Source organism: Haliaeetus albicilla, chromosome 1 (assembly GCF_947461875.1).
Source record: "Haliaeetus albicilla chromosome 1, bHalAlb1.1, whole genome shotgun sequence".
In the NCBI taxonomy this organism is placed as follows: domain Eukaryota; kingdom Metazoa; phylum Chordata; class Aves; order Accipitriformes; family Accipitridae; genus Haliaeetus; species Haliaeetus albicilla.
In genome coordinates, this window is record NC_091483.1 from 19,630,270 (window position 1) to 19,655,866 (window position 25,597).

The following is a 25,597-nucleotide window of genomic DNA, read 5'->3' on the forward strand; positions in this document are numbered from 1 at the left end:
GCCTGGGACTGTGTTTGGGGTGCATTTCTGTGTAACGACAAAGAGAGCACAGAGTGTGGGCACAGCTCCAGTGGCCTGGCACCCTCCAGCTTGCCGTGGGACCTGGCGCCTTTCTCCCCACCTTGTCCTGCAGTCATGGTTCTTCTTCCTGCCAAGCGCCTAAGACTCTTTCCTCCCTTTCTGTATCAGAGAAACCATAGCTGTTGGCTCCACACCTCACTTTCCACCTCTGGCAGGAAGGGATGACCGGAGCTTCTCCTCAGAGGCGCTGTCCCAGCGAGACAACTCAGTAGCAACGTGTTGCACGAGAGCCTGGCAGCTGCAGACTTCTGACTGTAGCCTGCTTAGCAGCTCTGCAAGTTCATGTGTTTCTCTTCTCTTGTTTTTCAGGTCATCAGCATTTTGAGCAACTGCCATACGCTCGGATAGCCTCAGAGAACGCTGTCTCTGAGGGCACGGTGCAGCTCTGCGTGGAAAGGACCATGCGTCTTTTCCGTGTCTGCCTCGAGAACAGGGATAACGTTGCCCTCGTTTGGAGGGACGTGGGCATGCTGATCATCCAGGGAAGAGACGTAAAAATGAGGTTTTACACAGACTTTCTGAAAAGGCTGAATGGGACTGACCAGAGTTTGCAAGCTGTTCTCGAGGTAGGATTTTTATTTTCCCAGTGCCACTCCTGGTTCTTCTGAAATGCATTCGGGGGCTGGGGGTCTGCTTTCTCCTGGCCTGCCATGCCTTTTGTTCAGCCCCTTGGGCTCCTTGCGGTCTACAGCACCGCAGGCGCTCTGTAGAGCGCTTGCCTTGCGTGCAACGGTCCGGCTTTGCAAGAGGTACCGCCAGAGGGGCCTCGCTTTGTGACAAAAGGCTAGCGTTGACGGTGGGCAGCGCTCCTGGCCTCACTCTCGGGGTAGGGAGCAGAGGCACAGGCAGAGCAAGGCGTGCTGAGGCCAGAGCCCTTTGGCTGCTCTGGCTTTTTGCTTGCGTTGGTCTAAGGTGGACTGAGCAGCCAGCCCTTCCCAGTGTCCCCATGTCCCATCATCTGTCTCCATCCTTGTTGCAGATGCCAGAGATGAGGGACTCGGTCATCTCACGCCACGACACTGCTGCTTCCCAGACCTCTTCTGGGCGTGTTATCGTCCTACCAGGGTATGTTTGCTCCTGCAGCCCTTGGCTGAGCAAGCAAGCAGCTTCTCAGCTCGTGCTTGGGAGGGCTGCCTTGCCAGGCACCGAGAACTACACTCGTGATGGCGCTGAGGACTGAGTGTTTGAGAGGCCTGTTGGCAGGGAACTCCCTGCTTGCTCTTGTTCACTTTGACTTCATTTGGAGGAAAGTGGGACAGCGACGATGCTTCATGTGCCTGTCCTACTGTGGACCTAGAGAGGCATTTAGGCAACATTTTCCATCAGGTTTCTCCCGCTCTTTTTCTTTCCTGTGGGTGAGACTGCCTTCTGCTTGGGGCCAAGTGGTAGAGGGGTGGGTTCTTGTCCAAACAGGACCTTGCAGCTGGTGGGGTTCTGCAGAGCTCTGTCTCCTGCCAACGTTGCTGTGCAGTGCCATTGACGACTGAGGGGAGGGAGGTGACTCCTTATAGCTGCAACGGCATTAATCTGCAAGGCTCGACGAGAAACTTGGAGGACTAGATCAGGATTCAAAATGGTATTGCATCATCAGAGCACTAAAGATTAGTCTGCCCTCCATGTGCACTATGAGTAAAGAGCGGAACCGTTTTCCCCACAAGCAGCAACGGGAGTTCCTGCTGTGGTCCTCCGGGATGGGCTGCCTTGGGAAACAAAGCGGTGTCCTTTTTTCAGCCTGGTGCCTACTTCCTCTTTCCAGGTACAAGCTTGAGACCGTGCCTAAAATGCCAACAGTGAAAGCAGACCTGACAGGACACGTGAAGGCCGCCCCAGAGAAGGGCTGGGGAAAAGGCGATGGCAGTGGAAAGAAAGGTAAGGGACCAGCGGGTTGCTGGCAGGGGGCTGGAGGTTTTCCTTCCTCCGCTCCTGGAGGGGATTCGAGCTGAGGTTCCCCCAGGATGCCTGGAAGAGGCAGAGGCACCTCCTGTGACTCTCTGTAGCCATTATGGTAAAGCTCCAGTGACCCATTGTGGAACAAGGTCTCAGGACAGCCCTGCACCACAAATGGCCACTGGGACTGCTGAAGGACACCTTCCCAGCGGCCTCCACTCCCCCGCCTGTGCTGCAAACAGTGCCAGGCTCTGACCCTGCTTCTTTCCATCATATTCTCCGATGTCTCAGAAGCAATGCCTTTGGTGCGAACCTGCCCCAGCAGCAAATCTGTGTGCAGGGGACCAATGCAGAAATCCAAGAGCTGGCTCCTCTTGTGCTAAATGATTCCCTTCCCCAGAATGGCTCTTGGAGACCACCAGCATCTCCCAGGGAGCCCCCCATTACAGCCCATGGATGAGAGAAAGCTGTCAAAACAGTTTTCCCCAGGGAAATAATAATGGTGAACTGCAGGCCTGAGGAGCTGGGCAAAATCCCCAGTGTCAGAAAAGGCCTAAGACCTCCCTGGAGACATGGCTTTCATCCAAAGGGCTGAAAAGGAGCACCTTCATCAGTGTTACCACAGGCCTGAGCAGACCTGCACATCACTCTTCTTGGAACTGGGACATAATAGGCACCCAGTTCCCAGATCAACACCAAGATGCTGTTCTGAAGATTTGTCTCATTTCCTGTTTCTAGAGGATCTTGCCGAGCAGCGCCTCCTTCGTCGAGCAAGGCTTTCTCCAAAGCGGTTACCTGCAGCGACTGTAAAGTCAGAGCAGGGCCAGAAAGCTGAGGGGAGGGAGCCTCGTGCCAGGTGAGACACTTGCATAAATGGTGAGGGTGACCCCGTGCGCTCTCGTCTGCGTGGGAGCAGGATGTTTGTCCTGGACACAGGGGCTAGACAAACTCAAAGTGCAGTTATCCCATGTCCCACTAACTAATGGTTCCATGGTGCATGGCAAGCGTCTTTTAGCTTCTTGGGAGACTCTGCCAGAAGCATCATTTCTTTCTTTGGTCCTGGTGTGCGTATCCGTTGAGTAACTAACTGCAAGTGCTCCTTCCAGGAGCGGAAGGTCTGTTTGGCTTTCCCTTCAGATTGACATGACCCCGACCTTTCTGTTTGCTGAGAACAGTGTTCTGCACTTAGGTACTGCAGAGGGTTCCTCCGATTAACCAGAAGCCTCTTCTATGTCTTATGGCCTGCAAAAGAGAAGGGCCAAGGAGAGCTCACTGGCAGGATTGCTTTTCTCATGGGGTCGTGTCCTCCTCCTTTTGACACCGCGTCCCCAGTGCCCAACCTCCTCATACAGCCCGTGCGCACTCTTTTATTTCGGACCGCTGAGCAGACTTCGGTGCACTGACCCGAAGGATGTAGCGGTATCTCTGGGCGTAGGACCCCGTTCCTCTCGTTGCTCCAGCAAGAGAGGGCCTAGACCTGGGCATCCTGAGTTTTAGTGGGGCTGTTGGGCACATCTGACTCTGACAGCTTGGGGTCTTCTCTGTCTCTGTGGACTTGATCACAAGGAGGCAAGTAGAGCGCATTCTGCTGCAGAAGCAGGTGCACCACTTGGAAGCGCAAGGTGCAGAACCAGCTCCTCCTGCACTCCTGCCAGCACACCCTGTTGTGTCTTTGCAGGCAGCTACCGGCCATCCAGGGGAGCTCCTTGAAGGAAAAGGAGGAGAAAGAGAAACAGAAGATAATTCCTCTGGTCGAACCCCGAACAGTGGACTTCATTGCCAGAGCTATTGAGAGGAGAGAAAAGGTACCTGACACGGGCTGCTGCAGCGAGCGTGTCGTACTGGACTGTGGAGAAGCGCCACTCCACGCGTGCCGATTCTCACAAGATTCTTCACTGTGTGCGCACAGGACCCCTGACTAGTTGCTTTGGTGTTTACTTGAAGAGAGGCAGGTGACTCTGCCATTTGAGAATATATTCTTCACTTCCATTAGCCTCATGAAACACACTCAAAGACCTTACTTGTGAATGTTTCTGTGGGCAACGTGACTGCAAGGCTTGTCTGGGACAGCCAGCTGCCAGGTGGTTTTTAGCCTGGTGGTCGCTCATCTTCCTGGTCATTACAGACGGGCTCTTTGGTGGAGCCTGCAGGAACCTGGGAGCAAACCAGTGTGGGCAGAAAGGCAGAAGAGAAGGGGCAGAAGGGAGGGTAGGAATGAAAACAGCCCAGCCCTCTGCAGGGCAGACTAATGCAGCCTGCTGTTGCATTTTCGTTCCCCTCCAGAATAAACACTTGAAGAAGAAGGAGAAGCTTCCAGAACACATCCAGAAATACTTGGATGAAGAGGAAAAGGAGAAAACAGAGCTGGCGGAGGAGAAAAAAAGTAAACTGCAAACCCGGCCAGGGACCAGAAAGAAGTCTAAGAGCAAAAAGGAGACGCTGAAAGCGAAAGCGAAGAGAGAAAAGGAGACACAGAGGAGCCAGGTACTTTGAATTCCTGCAGAAAAAGAGCACTTTCTCTTCTGGGGGGCTGAGATTGCAAGGTACCTCTAGCACCCCAGCCGCCCCAGCAACATTGCTGCAGCAGAGCTGGGCGGGTGACTGCTGCCTTTCCTGAGCAAGAGGGGTGACAGGGAGTTAGTTGTAGTGGAACCCTGGTGACACTCAGGCATCACCCCAAGGGTATGCTGAGGTCCTTCTCCTGGTTTTCCCCATCCCGCTGGGGTCCCTGCCAGAAGTGACCTGGGGGTGTGCATGCTGGGAAGCAGCACCCTCCGGGTGCGGGGCTGTTGTATGAGCGTCTCTTCCTGTGCAGGAATCTATTACCTCTGAGCAAGCATCAGGCAGCCCCTCAACTAGCACGGAGACGGGGGACTCCAGCCCTGACCTCCTGGAGACGACGGACTCCAGCCCCGACCTCCTGGAGACGATGATGGGGGAGTGGGAAGAGGCCGGAGAAGAGCCACCCACAGTCTGCGAGGACGACACTGTCCCCCCTAAGCGGTAAGAGTGCGCCAGCTCCAGCCGAGGCCTGGAGCACTGGGGTGGCGGTGAGCCACTGGTGGTGGGTCAAGGAAGCCAACCCCTGAGCCATGGGGCCTCACAGAGGGCCCGGGGATTTCTCCAGCCATGGGAATGAGCTGGGTTAGAGCCCGCTGGCAGGGGCCAAAGCAGGTGCTTGAAACTCCTCCTGCCTGGAAGGGGTTGTGGGGCCAAATGGGGCCACATAGGTCTGGGGCTGGGCGCAGGAAGAGGCAGGAGAGTCGCAGCTGAAGGGTCAGAGAGACTTTGTCCTTGCTGTTGCAGGAGCCTTTCCCCACGGACACACCAGGCCCTGCGGCAGGTGGTGACGTGCATCCTGGGGCAGGTCACCCGCAAGCGCAGGGGGCAGAGGGATGACCAGAGGGATCTGCAGGACAAGCTCAAGTGGTAAATCTCTCCAGACACGGGCAGCGTCTCCTGTCCCGCGCTGCCCTTCCTCCCGCTCCCCGCAGCACCGGGGGAGACAGGCGCTTTCCTGGCACTGGCCTCTCGGCAGAGCCGCCTTCTGCGGCTGCGGTGGGCACCCAGGTTGGGAGCCCCGGCTGCAGAGCGGTCTCCCTGTGCTCACACCATCTCCTCCCACTGTGTGTCTGCAGCGAGCTGGCAGTGCTGCAGTGGCGTCGGCTGGGGCGAGAGGCATGCAGCAGCCCACAGCTGCGGGAAGCTGGACCCCAACCTGCACCCCCTGCTAGGGCAGGGAAGAGGAGGGCAGGACCGGTACGTGGCGTGGGCTCCTGGAGGGCCTGTGTCGTAGCCACCTGTAGAAAAGCATAGTGATACGGATGTCATGTCTTGCAAGACCCCATATGGCGTGCTTAGCTGAAGGCTGTAGCACTTCTCCCGAGGCTTTATCGAGAGGCAGCAGGTTGTTCTGTCCATTTAGAAGAGAGCCTTCACTTCTGTCATCTCCAGCAACACCCGAAGAATTGATCTGGTGGTGTTTGCAATGGCGACAGCACTGCCAGGCTTGTCTGGCATAGCAAGCAGTTGGGTTGCTTTCAGCCCCATGGTCACTTGGCTCAGGGGTCATTGCAGAAAGGCTCTGCAGTCGGGCCTGTGAGGACTGACTGTGAGCAAACCAGGGCTGACAGAGAGGCTGAGAAGAAGGGGCAGGAGGGAGGGAGAGAGCTAAAATCCCCTCAGCCCTCCACTGGGGAGACTAACACTGCCGGCTGCTGCATTGCCGTGGCCCTGCAGGCGCAGCCCCGTGTGTGCACGGAGGAGGAAGGACGCAAGCTCTGGGACTCCTTGCGCAAGAAGTGCCAGCAGAAGGCAAAGGCAAAAGTGGCAGCCCCGAAGGCTTGGAAAGACAAGCGAGAGCAATGGGAGGCCCAGGTGCCGCCGGCAGCGAAAAACAATGAGGAAAAGAGTATTCCTGTCCTGCGGGGAGCCAAGGTGGGAAGGTCCCTAAGCCCTAGGAGCGTGGGGGCTGACTGTCCTGTGTGGGGCTGTACCAGTTCCCTGCTGCCCAGTGACACCTCCTGTGCTCACCCCTCTCTCTCTGTGCAGGGCTCCTGCGTTCGTGGCACTCCAGAGTGGTGGGGAGAGGGCAGAAAAGGGCCATCCGCGGAGGATAAGGAGAGCCCAGAGGACAAGCTGAGTCTTTGCCTTTTGGAGTCCTCACCTCTGAAAAGGTGAGTGTGGGCCAGCTTCAGGCCAGACCTGGGCCAGCTGGGGGCTGGTGACCCAGCTGTAGGTGGGGGAAGCAAATCCCAGAGCCACGGGGCTGGACGTGGACAGCATCCTCTCCTTTGTCACACCGTGGGAATGGCACGGGTCAGTCCCTGATGCCAGGTGCCTCTCTGCAGCCCCAAGCACAGCCGGCACCGAGGGGGCTGTGGGCTTGAATGGGACCATGGCAGCAAGGGCGACTGGGAGAGGGGAGAGGTGGGAGGGTCTTGGTCGAGACGGGAGACTTTTGTCCTTGCTGCGGTAGCAGCCTTTCCCCACGACCCAGTGGGCTTTGCGAGGAGCAGCGACCCGCCTCCTCGAGAAGGTAGAGGGAAAAGCCCACTGCTGTGGTGGTGAGGACTGCCTCAGGTAAGGATCTCCAAACGTGCCCGGTGTTTGCCGCTGCGCGGCAGCGCCCTTCCTTCCTTTGAGTTCCCACAGCCCCCGGGCAAAGAGGGTCTTTGCCCAACAGCCCTCGTGGCGTGGAGAGCAGCAGGCTGGGATTGCATTGCACGGACCGTGGGCCTGCTCTCTCCAGACAGAAGCAGATCCCACCACATGTGTCCTGACTAGACTTGCAGTGGTGCTCTGCACCTCCCTGTGACTCCCTACAAGACTACAGAGCTTTGTATTCAACTCCTCAGCCCCGCGGAGCAGATCTGGTCCACGTCGGCGAGTGCCAGGAGAGCCTCTCGGGCACAGAGGCTCCCGAGAGAGATGTCCAGCAAGAGCCTCCTCCAGCAGGACGAGCGCCAGTGCCGGCCAGCCAGGCTTCCGTCTGTTCAGTAAAGCCCCATCTGCAAACCACTGGGTCTGACGATGTGGGTCTTTCCTTGGTGGCTGTGAAATCTGCACTCGGCAGTGGGTGAGCTTTGGTGGGGCAGGGAAAGGCCACTGCAGGAAGCAGGGCTGGAGCTTCGGTCCTGCTCCAAGGGCAGCCCTCTCCCAAGGCTTTGCTGTACCAGCTTGGCTGTAGCCCTGCTCTTCGTGGCCCTTGCACCTCCTGGTCTCTGGCAGTGTGCCCTGCTGTGGCTGCGCATCCCTGCCGAGGAGGGGATTTTCCACGGGGGGAGAGGAGGGAGGAGGGGGAGGAGGAGGAGCAGTGCTGGGCACCCAGGGGAGCAGAGCTGCAGGGGGGAGCATCCGGGGGCTCACACAGCCAGGGCGCTGCGGGGTGCCCAGGGCAGCGCTGTCAGGGGTACCCAGAGCTGTGCAGCCACCACCCTGTGCCACGGGGACAATGAAATCCCAGGCAGGAACCGTGCCTGGGGAGAGGGGAGCTACAGGGGGCGGCTTTTCAGCTGGGCGGCTTGACTCTGCCAAAGCTCTGCTTGGGCTCCCGAGCCTTTTGTTTGACACCTCCTGGCTAGAAAGGCAGGGTGGAGCTGAGGTGAGGTGGGGACACCTCCGACAACTTCTCTCCAGACACCTGGGTGGGCATAATGCGTGCAACAGGGGGCTGTGCAGGAGGAGGGAAGGAAGCCCGTAACGGCTGGCTGTTGGGCACCCACACCCTGCGCGGGCTCCAAGGGGACTCCATGCAGGCGGTGGCAGTGACGCTTCCAGAGCCCAGGCAGGCTTAACGGCGCTACGTGAGGTTGGCTCAGTCTGTTCATCCTCTGCGGGCTACTTTTCTCCCGAAAAGCCCTGAATTTGTGGGGACCTGACTTTGCCGACATAGAAATACACCCTTTCCTTTTCACACTGCGGGATTGCTGTGCCTTTCTCCTGGCACCCAGGGACCTCCCTGAGCCTTTCCGTCTGTCCCAGGGCCTCCCAGGGCTGGCAGCAGGCAGCCAATGGCCTCTCCTTGGGCACTGCCACCCCTGAGGAGCAGCAGGGTCTCCCGACGGGCAGGGGAGGATCAGGCCCCTTCGGGCATGCTGATTCCAGCACCGACCTCGAAAGCATCTCTGCGCCCACCTCTCCCATTGCCCCCGCCAGGAAAGCTCTTTCCCCTGGTCCCCCCCTACGGATGCGCCAGCAGGGCTGGGGAGAGGGTAGCTGGGCTGCAAGGAGAAAGAAAGGCTGGGTGAGAGGCCGAGCCCCTGCTGTGCCATGCCCCTCGCCACGCCCCATGCCCCAGTGCAGGGCTGAAGGCCTACACCGGCTGTAGGCCTATAGGATGAAGGCCTATACCTCAGCACCGACCGTGGGGCTCCCCGAGATGAAGGAAGCTGCGGCACGGCCAGGAGCCAGCCCTCCGGTTCCCCAGGAGAGAGCCTGGAGCAGGAGACCAAGTGATGATCCCTGGCGGGCTGAGGTGAGCCTCAGGGCACAGCCCCGCTGGTGTGACGGTCTGACAAATTCAAATGTCTCAAACATCCGCTAAAAGAGCTTTGGTGGACAAAACGGCCTCTGTAAAAATGCTGGAGTTTTGTGAAGAGGACAATGTGGACAGAAGAGAGGGCCCCACGGAGGGTGGGAACGCACTTCTCCAAGGCCCCAATTCCTTATCTTGAGTGACCAGGAGAAGGAACACAATTTATGCCTTCCTGGAGGAAGAAGGCCCCATGGAAGTTGGGACTGTGCTTCTATCTTAAGTGGTCATACCAGCAGGAAAAGAGAAGCAACTCCACAATGAACACCCCCCCCAAAGCTACCGATTCCAGTGAACCCCAGGTGTGGGAACTGCGCATGTTGAGATCATCAACTAACACACTAAAAAAGAGGAGAGAACGAATCCTCAGTGCGTGCCCTCCGGAACTGGATCTCTACGCTGGCTGGACCAACGCTGGACCCAGGACTGGTGAAACCCTTCTCTTCTCTCTTTCTTTTTTTCTCTCATTCTCTCTCTCTCTTTTCCTTCTCTCTTTTCCACAGTCCCTACACGTCATCCTTTGAAACATAAACCGTTGACCAAGTCTGAGACTAGGAGTGGACCTAGCCGCCCCTGAGCTCCTCTTTGAGAAGGAGTCCAGAAAGCAAGGGGGTCTGCTCTGAACCTCGTGACTCAACGGGAGGGCTCTCCTTCTGATACACTTCATGTTCCTTTTTCCATTTCATTCTTTCTGTACTTTCCTCCTCTTCTCAAACAGCGGCTTAATGACATGTTGCAAGGTTCATATTAACAAGTTCATGTGTACTTGGACAGAGTTAGCTAGGTTGAATAAATGTTGATTGTTGTTTGAACTCCCCTGGTGTCGTTTCACCTTAATTCTGACAAAGGAAATCCACGAACCTGAGTCGCTCCAACTTTGGGACGCGACAGCTGGTTAGGCCCAGCGGCCCCAGGTCAGGGCCTTTGTGTGGGGGTGACGCTGGCGAGGGGTAACCCACAGGCAGCTGCAGGGAAGGGTCACCATCTTGCTCTTGTTGAAGCGTGGCTTTCTGGTGACCAGTGCTTCTGCCTAACAGCTTAGGGTTTAGTTAGCTCCGTGCCCCAGCAAAGAAGAACAAACCACCCAGAGAAGTCAGGAGTTTGGTTGGGCCTGCCCCTTGAACTAGACTGCCCTGGACATGACCAGGAGCTGCGCCGAGTTCCAGGAAAGCGGGAAGACCCAGGAAGGCCATGGCCAAAGAGGTTCGAGCCCTGGCAGGACGTCCATTGTGAAGGGAACACTGGTCGCGCGGTCGGGATGGTCTCTGTGCAGCCCAGGGTACTTTTGGGACATCACCTCTGAGCTACTGTGGCTGCCCTGTCCTCCCTGCAGCTCCCCTCAGCAGAGCCCAGCTCCCCTAGGCTGCTGCTCAGCAGGCGCGTAAGGCACAGAGGCTTGGCTGTGCCGTTGGCCTCTTTTGGGATCCTTCTTTTGGGGCTGGCAGCAACTTCGCATGCTGAATCCCAAAGGTGCTTTATCTGTCCCGTCCTCCTGCCGGGCTCACTTGGCTGATGGGGATGCCATGGGCCTGTGGCCAGTGGGCTGGGTGCCCCGTGGGGGGTGCAGGGGTCTTTGGGAGTGCCAAGACACCTCAGTGCCTCTTCCTCCGTGTCCCCCTGCAGCCGACGTGAGCCGTGCTTCAAAATGCCCTGCAGGCTGGGACCGTGCAAGGGAGCAGTGGTGGGGTTGGTGGGGTTTTGCAAACAGTCACGTCCCAAGCAGAAGAGGCGTGCGTTGAAAGTGGGTACGGGGAAAGGCCCCTGAAAAGCTGAGGCTGGGTGACCAAGAATGGTAAGGATGCAATTTTCCCCAGGGGAGCGTATCAGCTCCCGAGGTTTTCGGCAGGTCCCAGTTCATAAGGGAAGAGTTTCTCTGGGACTCAACCGAGTGCATGCTGCCCAGATGCCTGCGTGCAGCTGATGAGGCAGGGGTGGTACAAAGGAGGACCTCTCCCTCTGCAAAAGGAAGCCATTTATTACAGAAAAGCAGAAAGCTGATACAATTGTACAAGAGTCACAGTGAAATATCTTCTTTTTTTTTTTCTTTTTCTGGGGAAATAGGACGTTATCATGTCACTATTTCTTCAGCTCTTTGAAAGCTAGTATTAGAGTAAGCAGTAATAGGAACTACGTTACTAGACAAACATTGGCAAAGCTCTGGCAACAGTTGGCATCTGCGACAGAAAGAAAAGATGTAATTATGTGGTAGATTCTCAACAGGTTTTTGCACAACCAGAGCCTGAAGAGCCATACTGCTTATGTCAAAGCTGACATGACGGTAAGAGTCGGGCTGTCAACATGCACACTATATTGCAGCAGCTTGTTGGCTTCAGTACTTCAATAGTCCCAGTTAGAAGGAGGAAGTCTTGGTGACCCACTGCAGTTTCTGAACAGCTTGAGTGGTTACAAATGTGAGCAGCTACCAAAAGAGAGAAGCCTCAAGTGAGGGACCTCAGCAGGCTGGAGAAACGAGCCGCCAGGACCGTCATGAAGTTCAACAAGGAAAATTGCAAAGTCGTGCCGCTGGGGAGGAACAACCCCAGGCACCAGTATATGCTGGGGGCCGACCGACTGGGAAGCAGCTCTGCAGAAAAGGCTGCTGAGGATGCTGGTGGACACCAAATTGAACTTTTGCTAGCAACGTGCCCTTGCTGCAAAAAGCACTACCGATGTCCTGGGCCGCATTAGGGGGAGTGTTGCCAGCAGGTCGAGGGAGGTGATCCCGCCCCTCTGCTCAGTACTGGTGAGGCCACCCCTGGAGCACTGTGCCTAGTTCTGGGCTCCCCAGTACAAGGGAGACGTGGACATACTGGAGAGAGTACAACAGACAGCCATGAAGATGACGAAGGGACTGGAGCATCTCTCCCATGAGGAAAGGCTGAGAGAGCCGGGACTGCTCAGCCTGGAGAAGGGGAGGCTCGGGGGGGACCTCATCAATGTGTATCAATACCCAAAGGGAGGGTGCAAAGAGGATGGAGACAGGCTCCTTCCAGCGGTCCCCAGTGCAGGACCAGAGGCAATGGGCACAAACTGAAACACAGCAGGTTCCCTCCAAACATCGGAAAACACTCTTACTGCGTGGGTGACTGAGCCCTGGCAGAGCTTGCCCAGGGAGGCTGTGGAGCCTCCACCTTTGGAGATACTCAAAAGCCGTCTGGACGTGGTCCTGGGCAACCAGCTCTGGGAGTCCCCGCTTGAGCAGGGGGTTGGACCAGATGACCTCCAGAGGTCCCTTCCGACCTCAACCATTCTGTGATTCTGTGATCTGTGGCTGCAGACATCATCAAATAGCGTTTGTCCTCTCTGCTGCCTACCTTAGAAATCTCTAAAGGCACAAATAAGGAGCAGCTTAGGTCCTGTTCAAATCAGCCAACTTTTATTTGGATCCCAATGAGTTCTGCACGTTTAAAGAAGACTTTCTGAACCATCCTTCAAGCTCTCTGTCTCTTAGACTGTAGATGAGGGGACTGATTCAACATGTTAAGACAGTTTAGAACAAGGAGCGTATTTTGTTCAGGTTTCCTACTCTGAGAGCATCTGGCAAGCAATACACCATGCTAAAGTTCCATTGACAGTTGTAACACCAAACAACGATCAGACAAGAGGAGCAGGTGTAAACACCTTTTTGCCGAAAGAGATTTTCAGACCGGAGGAAAGGATGTGAATTGTAAGATGCCAGAAATTGTAGCAACGTGAAGAGAGCATCTCGTCACATCTGTGGTGAACTCCGCACTGGGGCCAGTGTAGTATCGTCGCAGGAATGATTAAAGATTAGCGTGAGATTACAAAAGAATTGGTAAATTTCATTAGCGACGTACAAAGTGAGTTGGGATAGAAACACTCGGTTAGGATACTGACCTTACATTTTCTTATCCTGCTCCAAGCTTAAAGCAGAAAGTGGTATTCCTACTGTGCTGCAGGGGAGAAGTTTCCGTATTGCTAAAAACCAAGCATAAGACAGCCCTGCCTGGGGATAACATTCCCCACAGACCAAAACACTCCAATGGTAGAACTTGCGTGCAGCCCCCGCAGAAACGGGCTTCCCGCCATTCTGAAAGCTGGGAGGGAGCGCAGGCCATCAGGCAGGAGGAGTGTCCCAGGAGATGGCCGTGGAGGGTTGGAGGTGGTGGTCAGCCAGCACCAGCGCAATGATGAGGGGTTCTTGGTCACCGTCAAAAAAACAGAACAAGCTAACACCAGCAAGACAGCAACCTCCATTTCTGCAAGCTTCCCAAGTCCTAAAAGGGCAAACTCAGTAGAAGATGCTTCATTTTCTTTTCCCTCTTTTCTGCATGAGCTCTTCCTGCTTGGTAGGAGGAAGAGAAGAGATGAAGCGACAAAAAAATACAACTTGCGTTAAGCTTGAACAAATCTCAGACATCTAACATAACCTTGCCAAAGGAGAGAGGCAGGGCTCTGGAGAGCACTGAAGGGAATGAAAGGTCCCGGGGGCACGCTGGGACGTGAGAACATGGGGCTCTGGGCCAGCTGGAGAGCAACAGGGAGATCCCCAGGGAATATGAGGGCAAATGTGGGGCTTGGGGCCCCCCAAGAGGACCCAAGTGCCCAGGGGTGAGTGGGCCTTGTGCCGCCCACAGGGGACACCCTGCCCCTCCCGGCCTGGGTGGCGGGTCACAGTGGTGCCTTTATGACCTGACCTGTCTCTGTGACACCCTGTGGTGCTGCATATGGTCAACACAGCCGTGGCCCCCACCCCGCAGTGTCCGGCAGGACGGCGACGGGACAGGGCGAGAGCGTGGAGCTGGCGAGGAGCCCCTGAGCGCAGCCCACGTCTTTCATCGCCACCCCCGCGGTGCCGAGGCATTTTGCCAAAGCTTACCCCTTCCCCATCCCTACCCCTTTCCTCTGTCCCGCAGGATGGCGGAGAGACCCCCCAGCCGCCCCAGGGTGGCCTGGGAGGAGAACGGGGCTCCCCAGGAGAGCAGCTCTCCACCGGAGCCCCACAAGGTGTGCGTGCCCAAGCCGCTGCAGACCGGTAAGTGAGGGGCCCTGCTGGGCTGGGCAGGGCTGGGGACAGCGACCGCACCCCGATAGACGCCAGGGTCCTGTTTCCCCGGCACATCGGCAGTGGCGGTCCCACGGGTGGGGAGCACGGCACTGCCGGAATGCTGCTTAGGGCTGGGAGACTGCCCCAGCACAGCCTCCCGCAGGGTGGGAGACAGCAGAGGGGACCCGGCTCCTGCTGCGGGATATGGGCAGCAAGAGGCAGCTGGCCTGGCACCAGGCAGCCGTAGCGGGGGACGGGGACCTTTCCAGCCCATCTGCAAGCGAGTTCCTAAGCTCGGTGCCCTCGTGCCTTTCTGTGCCGTGCTGCACTCCAGCATCACAGCCCACCTGCCGGGCATCCTCCAGCCCGGACACCCGTGGGGAGACCGCGCCGGGGGAGCGGGAACGGGGCTGGACGGAGGGCAGAGCTCCTTCCTCTCCCCCTGTTTGCCTTCGGCCTCTCCCTACAGCCCTCCCTGCTCTCCTCCTTTACTAGGTGCCCTCTCTGCCGCTTCCAGCTGGCTGGCTCTGTACAGAAAGGAAAAAGAATCCATGCAGTTCATCCAGGTTTTCCTGAAGAGCTCCGAAAAGGTAACCACGGCCATTTCCATGGTAGCTGTGCCTGCGTCTCCCCATGGAGCCACCGGCTCTGCTGCCTGCTGCCAGGGCTGCTGGGCGACCGCTGGCTGGGCAGAGCCGCTCCCGCCGGGTCTCCTGCACAGCACTGCAGCCCCAGTGCTCCGGTCCTGCTGGCCGCGTGTCTACGTTCTCACGCTCCCCGTTTGTCTCTCTGTCCCCTGGCTGCCAGGAGAAGGCCCAGAAGATGCAGTTCCTAGAGACCATCTGCACCCTGTGCAAAGCTGCAAGGCAAAGCAAGGGCTTGTCACGGGGCCTGAATGCGTTCTGCCACAAATTTGAGCTGGCAGAGAATATCAAGGTGAGGGAACACCTGGCGGGTCCGGGGAGGGCGGCAAGGTCCCCGGGCACCGGCACAACGTGAGGACAGCGCATGGGCAGGGGAAGGCAGGGACAAGCGTGTGTGGACACCGAGCTGCCCCGAGGGGACTCGGATGCCGCTGAGAAGCCCTGCCAGCAGAGACCCCAGCACCGGGGCGGGGGGCACTCTGGGGGCCGGTGCTGGGGCAGGGGCAGAGGGTCTCCGCCAGCCCTGCCACCTGGTGCTGGGTCTGCTGGCACTGGGTGCTGGCAGCTGCCAGGTCCCATCCCAGACGTGCTCTGCAGGTGCTGCTGGAAGAGGAGCCCAGGGACCACCTGCACACAGCGGTGCGGCAGCAAGCTATGCTTGCCATCGCTGCCTTGAGGTACCTGCCAGGCCCCTGGTTTGGCTTTCCACCAGCCGTGGCCCTGGACCTGGCCGGGGCCACCCCCCATCCAGGCACAGTCCAGTGGTGCCATCAGAGGGCCCCTGCTTTGCCCTGCTGGCAGCTTGTTGGGAGGGCGCAGGGGAGGGCAGAGGGATCCTGCAGCTCCCCGCCACATCTCGGCTCTTCCCCAGAGTGGGAAGCGGGAGGCTTGCCTGCCAGGACTGTCCTTTGGGCCCAGGCCATATCGAGGACGGAGGAGGTGCCTCCTGGCAGCACTCCCCACACACCCTCCATCCCTCTTGGGGACCCCCTGCTCCAGAGCTCCGTGTCCACCTGCCCAAGGCATCGAGGCACCACCGCTCCCAGCACCAGTGTCCAACAGGACCCCCCCTCTCTCTCTTTGCAGCAAAGTGGAGGTGGTGCTAGAGGGCAAAAAGAAGAGCCTCTTAGAAGCCTGCTTCAAGAGTGTCTTCTTGCTTCCTCCAAAAGCAGACATGCAGGGCCTGGACACTACTCTCTACTTCGAGGTAAGTGCTGGCTGAGCTACAGGAGCCCCCAGTCCTCTGGGCTGCTCCCCGGCCACCGCGCGCTGAGAGACAACCGGAGATCCAAGGCACGGCAGGGTATCGACTTTGCTTTGCCACCCTCATCCCTTTGTCCCCTTCCCGTGGGCCTGGCCACATCCAGTGCCGCAGGCTGCTCTGCCCACAGCAGCGTGCCTGCTCCGAGGCTTCCCCTGGGCACCGCGAGGCAGCGCAGGCATCCTCTCTTGGTGTGGGGAGTTCAGATCCATCTCCAGGCTTGAGAGGGACTGCAGAAAGACTGCCACAACCCTTTGTCCTCCTTGCAGACCCTGGACGCCATGGACACCATGCTGCGGACATTGGTGCTCAGCTCTTCTGCCCCTGGCTTCACAGAGCTGCAGACAATCCTACAGGTCTGGTGTTGGCAAAGAGTAGGGTTCGCAGGGGCTGTTCCTCACCCTGCAAGGGAGTGTCCACTCTTGAGTGGACAGTTCCCACCCCAGTGCCATGCACAGAGCACACTGCAGGGAGGGTGCCCAGCTCCCCTGGGGGAGGCAGGGGTGGCCCACCATGGTCTTCCGCAGCCCAGTGCCCCCTGCCTGCAGTCAATGTGACTTCCCCTCTGCAGCCTCCTCCTGTGTCACGGCAGAGCCTTGCTCGTGGCAATTCTGGGCCAGCTCTGTCCCCAGAGCTTTCCTTGCACCAAAGCTGTGGGAGGCATTTGACCCCTCTCCTCAGGCACCACAGTGGTGGCAGCTGGTGCTGCTCTTCCCCTGCCTCGCAGTCCCTTGTGCTTTCCTCCCCAGGTCTGACCGGGGCAGAGAACCCCTGGGACCTGCCTGTCCTGCACAGGGAGCCCAGCCCTGAAGCTCTGTACTCCTGGCTTCCCAGGGGGCTGTATCCCCATTCCCACATTGCAGACCCCCCGGGCAGGCTCCTGCCCAAAAGCCCAGCCTTCATGGAGAGGGGACACAGGGCTGTGTTCCGGGGGAGGGCACAGAAAGGAGCAGACGCTGCCCGGGGTGTGGTATCTGCCTACCTGCCTGGCCGCAGGGACTGCACGTGTCCAGCCAGGACTCCAGCAGTGCTGCTTCTGCTGGTGCGGGTGCCAGCTCGCAGGGCACATCGGCAGTTTCTCTCCTCCCAGATGCTGCTGACCTTCACCAACTGCCAGAGTGCAGTTGTGTGCGAGAGGGCCGTGGGGAGGATTGGGAGGCTGAGCGATTTGCTGGCCAGCTGTTCCTCCGTGGAGGTAAGGAGCCAGGCACCCTCCAGCCAGGCTCTCTCCCCTTCCCTGCACACGGGAGCAGCCTGCAGCTCAGAGATGCCTGCGCGGCAAGCCTGGGCACTGGCTGAGGCGTTCAGCAAGGCTCTGCCCTGGAGCGAGGGTCTTGGTTTCTTTCTTTTTTCTTTTTCCCACGGTCTTCTCTCCCCAGTTCCCTCTCTGCCAGGAGCCGTCTCGGCCCCCAGTCCTGTGCAGGACGGGACTGTCCAAGGGACATGGTGGGAGCCCAGGCCTGGCAGCTCTCCCTGCCCTGCTGCCCAGCTAGCTGCTTTGAGAGGGCCCTCCAAAGCTCCAGCTCACCGGGGATCCTTCCCCTGGGCAGAGTCTTGGGTTCAGGGCTTTGGTCACAGCTGCTGCCCGTCAGCCCTTCTACCTGTCCTCCCTCCCCCGCCCAGGTCTGGAGCACCTTTGTAGGAGAGGATGCCAGCCCTGCCTGCCACGCAGAGATCCATATGCCCTTCCTGGGACAGCTGCTGGGGCATCTCATCCTCTGCCGCACTCGCAAGAGCTGGGAGATCAGCTGGGTTGCTTTGGATGCTCTTCATCACCTCTTCAGATTCATCCTGCAGCAAAAATGTAAGAGAAGCTGTGGTGGACCGCATCCCTCCACACACACCTCCTCACATGCCTGCTTGTTTCCCTGGCTATTGCAACAGACCGTTCTTGTGCTTTCTGGAGGCTCTCCATCAAAGTCTGCTTCCCTGACCTCCTTTGCCCCTCACAGCTGCTTCCCGTAGCATCCCAGCTATTGTTTTGCTGCAGAAGCTGAATGCTCGCCAGAAGTCCAGGACCTGTTCTTTGCTGCTCTCCTTCCCTACTCTTCTCAGGACCTCTCAGAACCTGGCTGTTTCATGGTCCCCACAGCCAAAGCTATCATTGATTACCACTTCCTGAAAATAGTTCTTCCCTATTGGAGAACAGCAGATCCAGCTGTACATCACCCCAGCTGGTCCCTCCAGTGCCTGCAGCAAGAAGCTGTCCCTGACGCCCTCCAGAAAGCTCCCTGACTGCTTGCGTCCTGCCGTCTGGCAGGCAGGTCTCAGGGACGTTAAAGTTCCCCATGAGAAGCAGGGCATGTGAAACAGAGACTTCCCCACGTGCTTTCAGGAAGACTTCATCCACATCCTCTCTCCAAGTGTGCGTGGGGGGGTGTCTGCAACATGCTGCCACCACCATGTCACCAGCACTGCCTCTCCTCTGCTTCTGACCCACGTACTCTCTCTCGGACTCTTGATCGTCCCGTATATCTGAGCTGCTCCTTCAAATATGAGGCACGCCCCCCCAGCCTCCTCTTCCCCATCTCTCCTGAAGAGCTTGCATCCGTGCACCGCAGCACTCCAGCCCTGCAAGCCGTCCCCTGCAGCTCAGTTATTCCAACAATGTTTTAGTTGTGCGACTGCATGCAGAGCTCTAGTTCCTTTGAGTTTCCAAGGCTGTGAGCATTTGCACACATACGCTTGAGGCAGGAGTCTCTCATCCTTCTCCATCATCCTTCAGGTCCCTCTTGTTCCCTTCGCCTGTCACCCTGTGCTTTACACCCTTGTCCACCACCTCCTCCCCTGACCGTGGGTCATAACCTCCCTCCTCAGCCACTCCTAGTTCAAAGCTCTTTTCACCGTTTGGTAAGCTTGTTGGCAAAGACGCTGTGTCCTACCGACTCTTCTGTGATCCCCTCCTGTTTAGGCACGACACTGCCAGAGGATAATGCAGAGCATCCACAGCGTCAAAGGGAACGGGAAGCTGCGATCACCTCCTGGCTTTCTTTGCCCAGCACCAGCAACATTACAACGGTAACGAGCTCCTCGCTTGCTGGGCCTCTTGTCCGTGGCATCAGCAGGAGACTTGTGTGAGCAAAGGGATCTGGAATCAGCACGGTTGGCATGGCCTCACTGTCACTGGTGAGAGGGTTGCTGCTGTCGCTGAGCAGGGACTACAAAGGGCTGCACTCCAGTGTCCCAGCAGCAGCTCCAGCCCTCCTGTCCACCAGCAAGCCCTGATTCTCTGTAGGGCCAGCACACTGTGCCCACGACCCCAGCCCTCCTCTCTCACCCTCAGGGCCCTCTCTTCTCATCCTCCACCGCGCAGTGACTGCAGCCCCTGCCTCCAGCTGTCCTGTGGGCGCTGCTGTCAGCACCGCCAGGCCATCTCTTGCCAGAGCTGCTCTCGCCGCTCACCTAAGCAGCACCACCAGGACACTCGGTGTGACGTGTCTTCCCCGCCTTCCTCCCTCCCATAGGCATTTGGAAAATACCTCCAGCCTTCTGAGAGGACAGACATCGTCCTTGTGGCCATCGAGGCCATGAGAGACTCGAGCACCTATGACAAGGAGGAGGCGAGCAGCATCCTGGATATGGCTATGAGAGAACCTGCCTGCTGGTTGACGGAGGTAAGCGGCCTGTGGCTGCCCTGCCCTTGAGCCCTTTCAGGCGTTGTTCCTCCTTCCATCCCTCCCTCCCTCCCTCATGCAGGTGCCTCAGGCACCTTGAAGCCCTTTTAAGCCAGGAGAGTAGCATGGATAGGGCAGCAGTTGCAGAGGCAGCTGAGGAAATGGCTGCACTCCAGTGGCAGCACCATCCTCACCCGTGTGCCATCCAGGTGCCAAACATCGTGAGGTGCATCTACGAAAACGTGGAGCACATCCACGCGGCGTCAGCCCGGCACAGCCTGGACCTCCTTCTTCTGCTGATGACTGACCAGTGCCCCATGGAAGTGGTCACGAGCCTGTTGAAGCTCTCTCCATCTTGTGACAGGTACTGACCCCAACAGCTCCTGTGGGCTTGTCCATGTGGGGAGAGGGGCCTGGAGACTTTCAGGCTGCTAGAGCCACTGAAAACCACAGGACACCCCTGAGGAGAAGGGCCCTCCACCGCACCACGCTTTCCAGCCCTGGTGGATCGGCCAGGCCTGCGGTAGCCAAACCCGGCCAAGCCAGCCCAGAGCCCCGCCACAAGGTTCCTCCCTGCCCCGTGGGGAACACTATCTCAGCCCCCTCCTGCTTGCCCAGGCGGGGACCCAGGCACTCAAGCGAGGGGGCTGAGAATGGCCAGGGCTGCAGGACAAGCCTGGGACCTGCCGCGCTGGCCCGGGCACAGTGTGGTGGCCAAGGCAGCCCTGCTGACAGAGTGCTCTGGGCCTGCAGTGCTGCTCTGGCCATGTGGGATGTGATGCTTTCCCAGACCCACACGTTGGAGAAGGTCTTGAGGGAGCTACTCAGCAAGCTCCAGGACCAGCAGCTGCGCAGGGTGTTCGGCTCCAGCACGGAGGACGCCTGCATCCATCACTTGGCTGTGAGTGATCAGACCGGTCCTTGCTCGCTCTCTGGGCTGTGCCTGCCTCTCCAGGAAAACAGGCACGGCCCTCTCCCCTCCCATCTGCCCCGACACGGTCACCTCCTCCGGGACATACGGACACAGCCCCTTAGGGCCAGCAGGGACCTGCCCAGCACCAGGTTCCCCTGCGCCAGCCGTGCAGGGCCACCCCACGCTGCTTGGGCCCCCGGTGCACAAGCACGAAGCCCAGGCAGCCCCTGCCTGCCCAGGCAGCACTCTGCTTCCCCCCCTGCCCGCATCCATCCCTCTGCACTGCTCTGCAGCCTGGAAACCTGGGGCAGGGCAAGGGCTCGGTCAGGGGCAGAGACACGGCCTCTGCACAGGCTGAGCGGGCTGCAAGGCTGGCGCCAGGAGACACTCGTCACCACTCGCGTGTCATGCCTCCTTTGTGCCAGCTCTTGCTGCTCAATCGCTCCTCAGAGGCATGAGAGCAAGTGGCTGCCGACGCTCAGCGGACAGGAGGAGCTGGCACACACAACCCTGTGGTGTGCGGTGGGGTGTAGGGCACTGGGGTGCCAAGCGGCCGTCCACGGGCAGAGCTGCCCCCAGGACAGGCTGTCTGGCTCTGGTGCCCTGGCCCTGAGCTGCCAGTGGGAACCAGGAGCCGCACCGTGTTGGGAGCCCCGCAGGCTCTGCCAGGCTCTCACTGCCATCTTTGTTTCAGCTGCTGGCCTCCAGCGACATGAAATCAGAGGAGTTTGCTGGCCTGTACAACGTCCATAGGTACCTGAGGCGTCCAAGCCTGGCGCTGCTCTCACTGGCGCTCAGAGGCCTCGTCACGCTGTCGCAAAGACCTGAGACGGTGAGCAGGGCATAGTCAAGTGAAGCCACGTTGGCAGGCTGGGGCTGCGGCAGTGGGTAACGCGGTGCCTTGGCCTGGGCTGGGAGTCAGGAGGTGGGGTGACGGCTCCAAATGCCCTTGCTGTCCCCTTCGCGGGCCCCGGGGTCCCTCAGGCTCAGACCTTGCCCCTGCAGCGCCAGGAGAACAGCTCCCTCACCCACGTGCAGGAGCTCTCGCTCCTGGCGCATCCCCGTGGTGCTGGGCAGGAGTTTCTGCTCTGCACCGAGGCAGCCAGTGCCAGACTGCCTCAGTCGAGGGATTACCGTCCGCAGAAGAAGCTTCCTGCTGAGAGGGGGAGGATGAGCCAGAGCCTCGGGTACAGCTGATGTTACGGGCTGACTCTGGGGCCTGGGGCAGCGGGTCTCTGTCATGAAGGGGTCACAGCCCACTCATTGCCAGCTTAGAGATCTCTGCCCTTCCCCGCACCCTGCCGTGGGGGCCAACAGAGCGCTGCATGGAGGGGACCGGTGGCTGTCTGGGGAGCTTTCCAGGCCCGGAGGGTTACCAACCCACCTGCCCGTTTGGGCCCGTCGGAAAAGGGGGTGGCTGAGCAGGGGACACGGAGCCTTTGTTCTCCTGCCCTAACTTCCCTATCCCCTGCTATCCTCACGTCCCCAACGGTGCGCCCATGGCCAGCACCTGCCAAGAGGCGGCGGAAGGGATTCCTGTGCCACCTGCCAGGAATCTGGACGGGAGGCTGGTGCTTAGTGGGCAGAGCATTTTTGCCAGGGTGGTCTTTCACCGCTTGACAAAAAGGAAATTCTGTGCTTCATGCAGGCAAGAAAAATCTTGGTCCTGCTGCCAGACATCATGGAGACCCAGCAGAATGCCAGCAGTGACAACAAGATGAAGGCCCTGCTTGTCTTCAGAAATGTGATGGGTCATATGAAGAGGAAGGAGGCCAGCCCCACCGCTCTGCAGCTGGTGGACAAGCTCCCGCCACTCTTTGATGATGTAAGGCTGCTTGTGGGAGCCTGAGCCCCACTGATGGGCCCTCTGCAAGGACAACTGCCCCTCAGCCCGGCCCTGCGGCAGCACTTGCACAGGGCTGTTCCCCTCCTCACGCCCCTGGGCTCTCGTGGAGATGGCTTCTGGGCTCTGCAGCCCAGCACGGCTTCTCCCTGACAACTCGATGCCTCCAGGCGACCTAAGCCCCCTGTGCTGAGGCCCAGCCTAGCCCCTGTGCAAAGCACCTGCAAGCCAAGAGCCGCTCTCAGATCTGCGAGGCCTCCCCCGGCTGCACTGCCAGGGAGGACCAGACGATCTCCCCAAGTGCCGTGGTGAGGGGCTGAGGCTTAGGTGGCCATGTGTGCCCCGGAGGCATTGCCGAGGGCCAGCCCGGTCTCCTCCTCAGGCCATCCCTGGGGAGCTCTGCACTGGTGCGGCTGGTGTGGCTGGCGGTGAATGCCGGGGGCTGGCACAGGCGCTGCCTGATGGAAACCTCTTGCATGCATGGCCTTTTGTGGGCCTGGGGCCATTCAGCCACGGCTGCAGATCTGGCCCACAGCTCCTGTGTGTAGAACCTGACTCCAAAGCATCTCCGCTCACATCAGCCACACTAACGCCCTGGCTCAGGGAGCGGCCGTTGCTGAAGTCTTCCTGTCCTCCTCCCTACCAGCAATCCAGCCAGCTGCGAGAGCTCTCCATCTGCCTCTTCAAAGATGCGATGCAGACAGTGGTGGGGAACGACAAGCAGCAGATGAGGAAGAACGTGCGGAGAAGCCTGCTCCCACTGTTCTTCCACATGAGTGACCAGACCGAGAGCGTGGCCAAGGTACAGGTTTCAAACCTGACCAGTGATGCGGGCAAGGGCGTGCTGACACCACGGGGGTGGCCTGCGCATCAGGGAGGGGCAAGGGCTGCTGGCAGTTGGACGCTTGGAGTCTGTGTCACCTCAGGGTCCAACTGCCTGAGTCACTGAGGGCAGGGCAGAGCTCCCCTCCTTCCCCGCACCGGCCCCACCACTGCCTTCCCGTCCTCCCTCTGTGCCTCCTGCTGCAGAGGAGGACGGGAAGGTGGGCGTCCCCTCCCACCCCTGCTCCCCCCATTCAGGTGGCCTCCAGTGCACCCCAGAGGAAGGGTCCCAGCATACCCAGCGCGAGGAGGGCTGGAGAAGCTGGCACAGACGTTTCCCACACCTGCCCTACCTGGTCCAGCAGGGCTCAGCAGCAGCCCGTGGCCACCAAGGCCTGAACACAAGAGTCCCTAGAAGCGTCCCAGCTGCCCCTGCAAGTGTTGGAGGCCAGGGCTTTGAGCCCCATTCCCTGCCCACGGTCCCCTCAATCCCCGTCTTCCTCTGCAGGCCTCTCGGGAAGCCCTCCTCGTTGCTGCAAAGCTGCTAAAGTGGAAACGGCTCAAGCACCTGACCCGGACACAGCAGACAGGCAGAATCGGGGAGTGCTTGGTGAGGACAACCCCCAAGCCCCAGGGCCTGGGCTGGACAAGGGCTGCCCCCTGTGCAGCTGTGCCTCGCCTGCCCTGCTCCAGCCCAGAGCCCGCAGCCTGGAGCTGCATCCTCCTTCCCTGCCCTCAGGCACAGAGCCCCCAGGGGCTCTTCTCCAGGCCCCTCTCCCCTCCCCGCCCTCAGGATGCTGAAGGAGACCCTAGCCCATCTGGGCCCTGGCAGTGGGATGGACAGAGGGGTCTCAGGACCTCCAGACCCCGCCTCTGCCTGCAGCTGACTCTCAACCTCCACCCCACAGGGCTCCTGGCTGGGAGTTGGGAATGGCCTGAGGTGGAAGGGGGACAGGGGGTGCTGGGAGGAGGGACCGGTTCAGCCCACTGCGGAGGGTCTGTGTCAGCCCCATGCCCTTGTGCTCTCTCCAGCTGGTGCAGGACAGGAGCAGAGTTGAAGAATATCTGAGTCAGAGCCTGCCATACTTGAAGGATGCTCAGGTCACCTTGCGAGAAGCAGCCCTGAAGTTCATTGGTGAGCCACAGCAGCCCCTGGGGTCCCCATTTTGGCAGCCTGGTCCCAGTCCCAGCCGCTGCACTGGCAGCAAGGGGCAGCCCTGCGGCTGCCAGAGCCCCGACTGCCCCATGCAGGGCCTGGGCAGCCAGGGTCTCTGCGCGTCCCTCTCCCACCCCTGCCCGCGCAGGTGGGCTTAGCGGCAGCCTTGCTCGGTCCCGTCCCCCCCCCTCGGATACTGTCCTTCCCTGGGGTCACTCTGCTGAGGGGGAGGAGGGTGTGCAGCCAAACCAGCAGAGCCACGAGCTGTGCTGCTGGGAGCATGCTGGGGAGCAGGAGGTCTGACAGAGCTCTGTGCCTAGGGCTTGCCGCACGGCACCTGGGGGACGAAAGCGAGGAGAAGCTGTCCGAGATCTGCAACGGTGAGCAGGGGCAGTGCTGCGTGCGCCAGGACTGGTGGGGCAGGGGACAGAGCCTGGGCAGCGTGTTGCTATGCCTCGCCCTGCTCCAGGGAGACGCTTCAAGGGCAGAGGAACGTCTCAGGGGCATTTGGGGCATTCCTGAGCAGCAGCTTCCAGCTGATGCATTTGTCCCACCTGCTCCATCTGGCCAGGGAAAGGGATGGGTGGGGCTGGCATGGTCTGGAGGGGGTGCCTGGGTGTCTCTGCAGATAGGTGGGTTTCAGCTCTGTTCTCTTTCCTTCTGCTGCAGCCCTCCAGCTTTTGGAGAAAGATGCCGAACTCTCAGTCTCATCCCTGGCAGCTCAGACCATGCTGACCCTGAGATCTCCGAGGGAGCAGCCAACATTGGGGTGGACCCTGTGGGCGCTGTGCTGCTGGCCCTGCAAAGCCGGGCAGAAATGAAGCTCTCTTCAAGAAAATGGCTCTTGTTGATTAAAGCTGGAACCACAAGCCCAAGGCCACGGTGTCCTTCACGCAGGAACCACCCCGAGCGTGCCGAGCAGCCGGCGTTATTCGGGCCTCTACCGCTGTGTGCAGGACAGCTCACCCCTCGGCACACCCTGGCCCCAATGTTGTTTTAGAACGTCCTCCCTCTGTTAGGCTTTGCCCCCAAAAGAAGTCGTGCTTGTTCACCTTCTGTGGAAGTCTTTTCTCTGGGGAGGCAGAGGGCAAAAGGGAAAAGGCAGACCCCAAAGGAACCAGGATTGCCCTGAGAGCTGCCTCACGCCCAGGCTTTCCAGCAGCCCGTGGCAGCACAGCACACGCTGACCCAGGGTGTCCTTGCAACAGAGGCCCAGCTGCCCTGCTGGACTGCAAAACCTGGAGGTTTCATCCTGGTGTTCAGACGTGGCCACCTCTGGCACGCTCCGGTCTTGCACATCCTCGCCCGTGAGCCAGGGGAGAAGTTTCCCTGTGG

General features: G+C 59.3%; 3 protein-coding genes across 5 annotated transcripts; all 3 read left to right on the forward strand.

Annotated features, from left to right (window-relative positions):
- Positions 1-1,069: 1,069 nt before the first annotated feature.
- LOC138686894 (DNA ligase 1-like) lies at positions 1,070-7,470 on the forward strand. Its single transcript, XM_069792992.1, has 11 exons — positions 1,070-1,146; positions 1,838-1,950; positions 2,707-2,824; positions 3,647-3,773; positions 4,252-4,452; positions 4,784-4,971; positions 5,275-5,397; positions 5,607-5,727; positions 6,208-6,405; positions 6,520-6,644; positions 7,326-7,470. The coding sequence occupies exons 1-11, from the start codon at positions 1,070-1,072 to the stop codon at positions 7,468-7,470; spliced, it is 1,536 nt and encodes a 511-aa protein (XP_069649093.1).
- Positions 7,471-13,676: 6,206 nt separating this feature from the next.
- LOC138684804 (maestro heat-like repeat family member 5) lies at positions 13,677-16,031 on the forward strand. The gene is made up of 3 exons (XM_069779821.1): positions 13,677-14,945; positions 15,251-15,330; positions 15,740-16,031. Exons 1-3 carry the CDS (start codon positions 14,643-14,645, stop codon positions 15,873-15,875), a joined length of 519 nt encoding a protein of 172 aa, XP_069635922.1. The 5' UTR covers positions 13,677-14,642; the 3' UTR covers positions 15,876-16,031.
- Positions 16,032-16,952: 921 nt separating this feature from the next.
- LOC138685051 (maestro heat-like repeat-containing protein family member 7) lies at positions 16,953-25,597 on the forward strand. Of its 3 annotated transcripts, XM_069780973.1 has the most exons (10): positions 16,953-17,718; positions 18,826-18,932; positions 19,379-19,892; positions 20,282-20,429; positions 21,136-21,273; positions 22,090-22,266; positions 22,931-23,086; positions 23,615-23,716; positions 24,139-24,241; positions 24,583-25,597. In XM_069780973.1, the coding sequence occupies exons 3-10, from the start codon at positions 19,654-19,656 to the stop codon at positions 25,260-25,262; spliced, it is 1,743 nt and encodes a 580-aa protein (XP_069637074.1). In that variant the 5' UTR covers positions 16,953-17,718; positions 18,826-18,932; positions 19,379-19,653; the 3' UTR covers positions 25,263-25,597. The 3 variants fall into 3 exon arrangements, with proteins under 3 accessions (XP_069637074.1, XP_069637085.1, XP_069637066.1); XM_069780984.1 differs by lacking the exons at positions 16,953-17,718; positions 18,826-18,932 and having other exon boundaries at positions 19,774-20,429; positions 24,583-24,642; positions 24,932-25,204; XM_069780965.1 differs by lacking the exons at positions 16,953-17,718; positions 18,826-18,932 and having other exon boundaries at positions 19,774-20,429.

Coding starts and splice junctions, on each gene's coding strand:
- LOC138686894 (XM_069792992.1), top strand. CDS start 1,070: ATGAGGGACTCGGTCATCTCACGCCACGACACTGCTGCTTCCCAGACC. Junction 3,774..4,251: donor CTATTGAGAGGAGAGAAAAG/GTACCTGACACG, acceptor GTTCCCCTCCAG/AATAAACACTTGAAGAAGAA. Junction 6,406..6,519: donor CTGTCCTGCGGGGAGCCAAG/GTGGGAAGGTCC, acceptor CTCTCTGTGCAG/GGCTCCTGCGTTCGTGGCAC.
- LOC138684804 (XM_069779821.1), top strand. CDS start 14,643: ATGGAGCCACCGGCTCTGCTGCCTGCTGCCAGGGCTGCTGGGCGACCG. Junction 14,946..15,250: donor AGCTGGCAGAGAATATCAAG/GTGAGGGAACAC, acceptor CGTGCTCTGCAG/GTGCTGCTGGAAGAGGAGCC. Junction 15,331..15,739: donor CTTGCCATCGCTGCCTTGAG/GTACCTGCCAGG, acceptor CTCTCTTTGCAG/CAAAGTGGAGGTGGTGCTAG.
- LOC138685051 (XM_069780965.1), top strand. CDS start 19,926: ATGTGGGGAGAGGGGCCTGGAGACTTTCAGGCTGCTAGAGCCACTGAA. Junction 20,430..21,135: donor CCTGCATCCATCACTTGGCT/GTGAGTGATCAG, acceptor TCTTTGTTTCAG/CTGCTGGCCTCCAGCGACAT. Junction 23,087..23,614: donor AGACCGAGAGCGTGGCCAAG/GTACAGGTTTCA, acceptor CTTCCTCTGCAG/GCCTCTCGGGAAGCCCTCCT.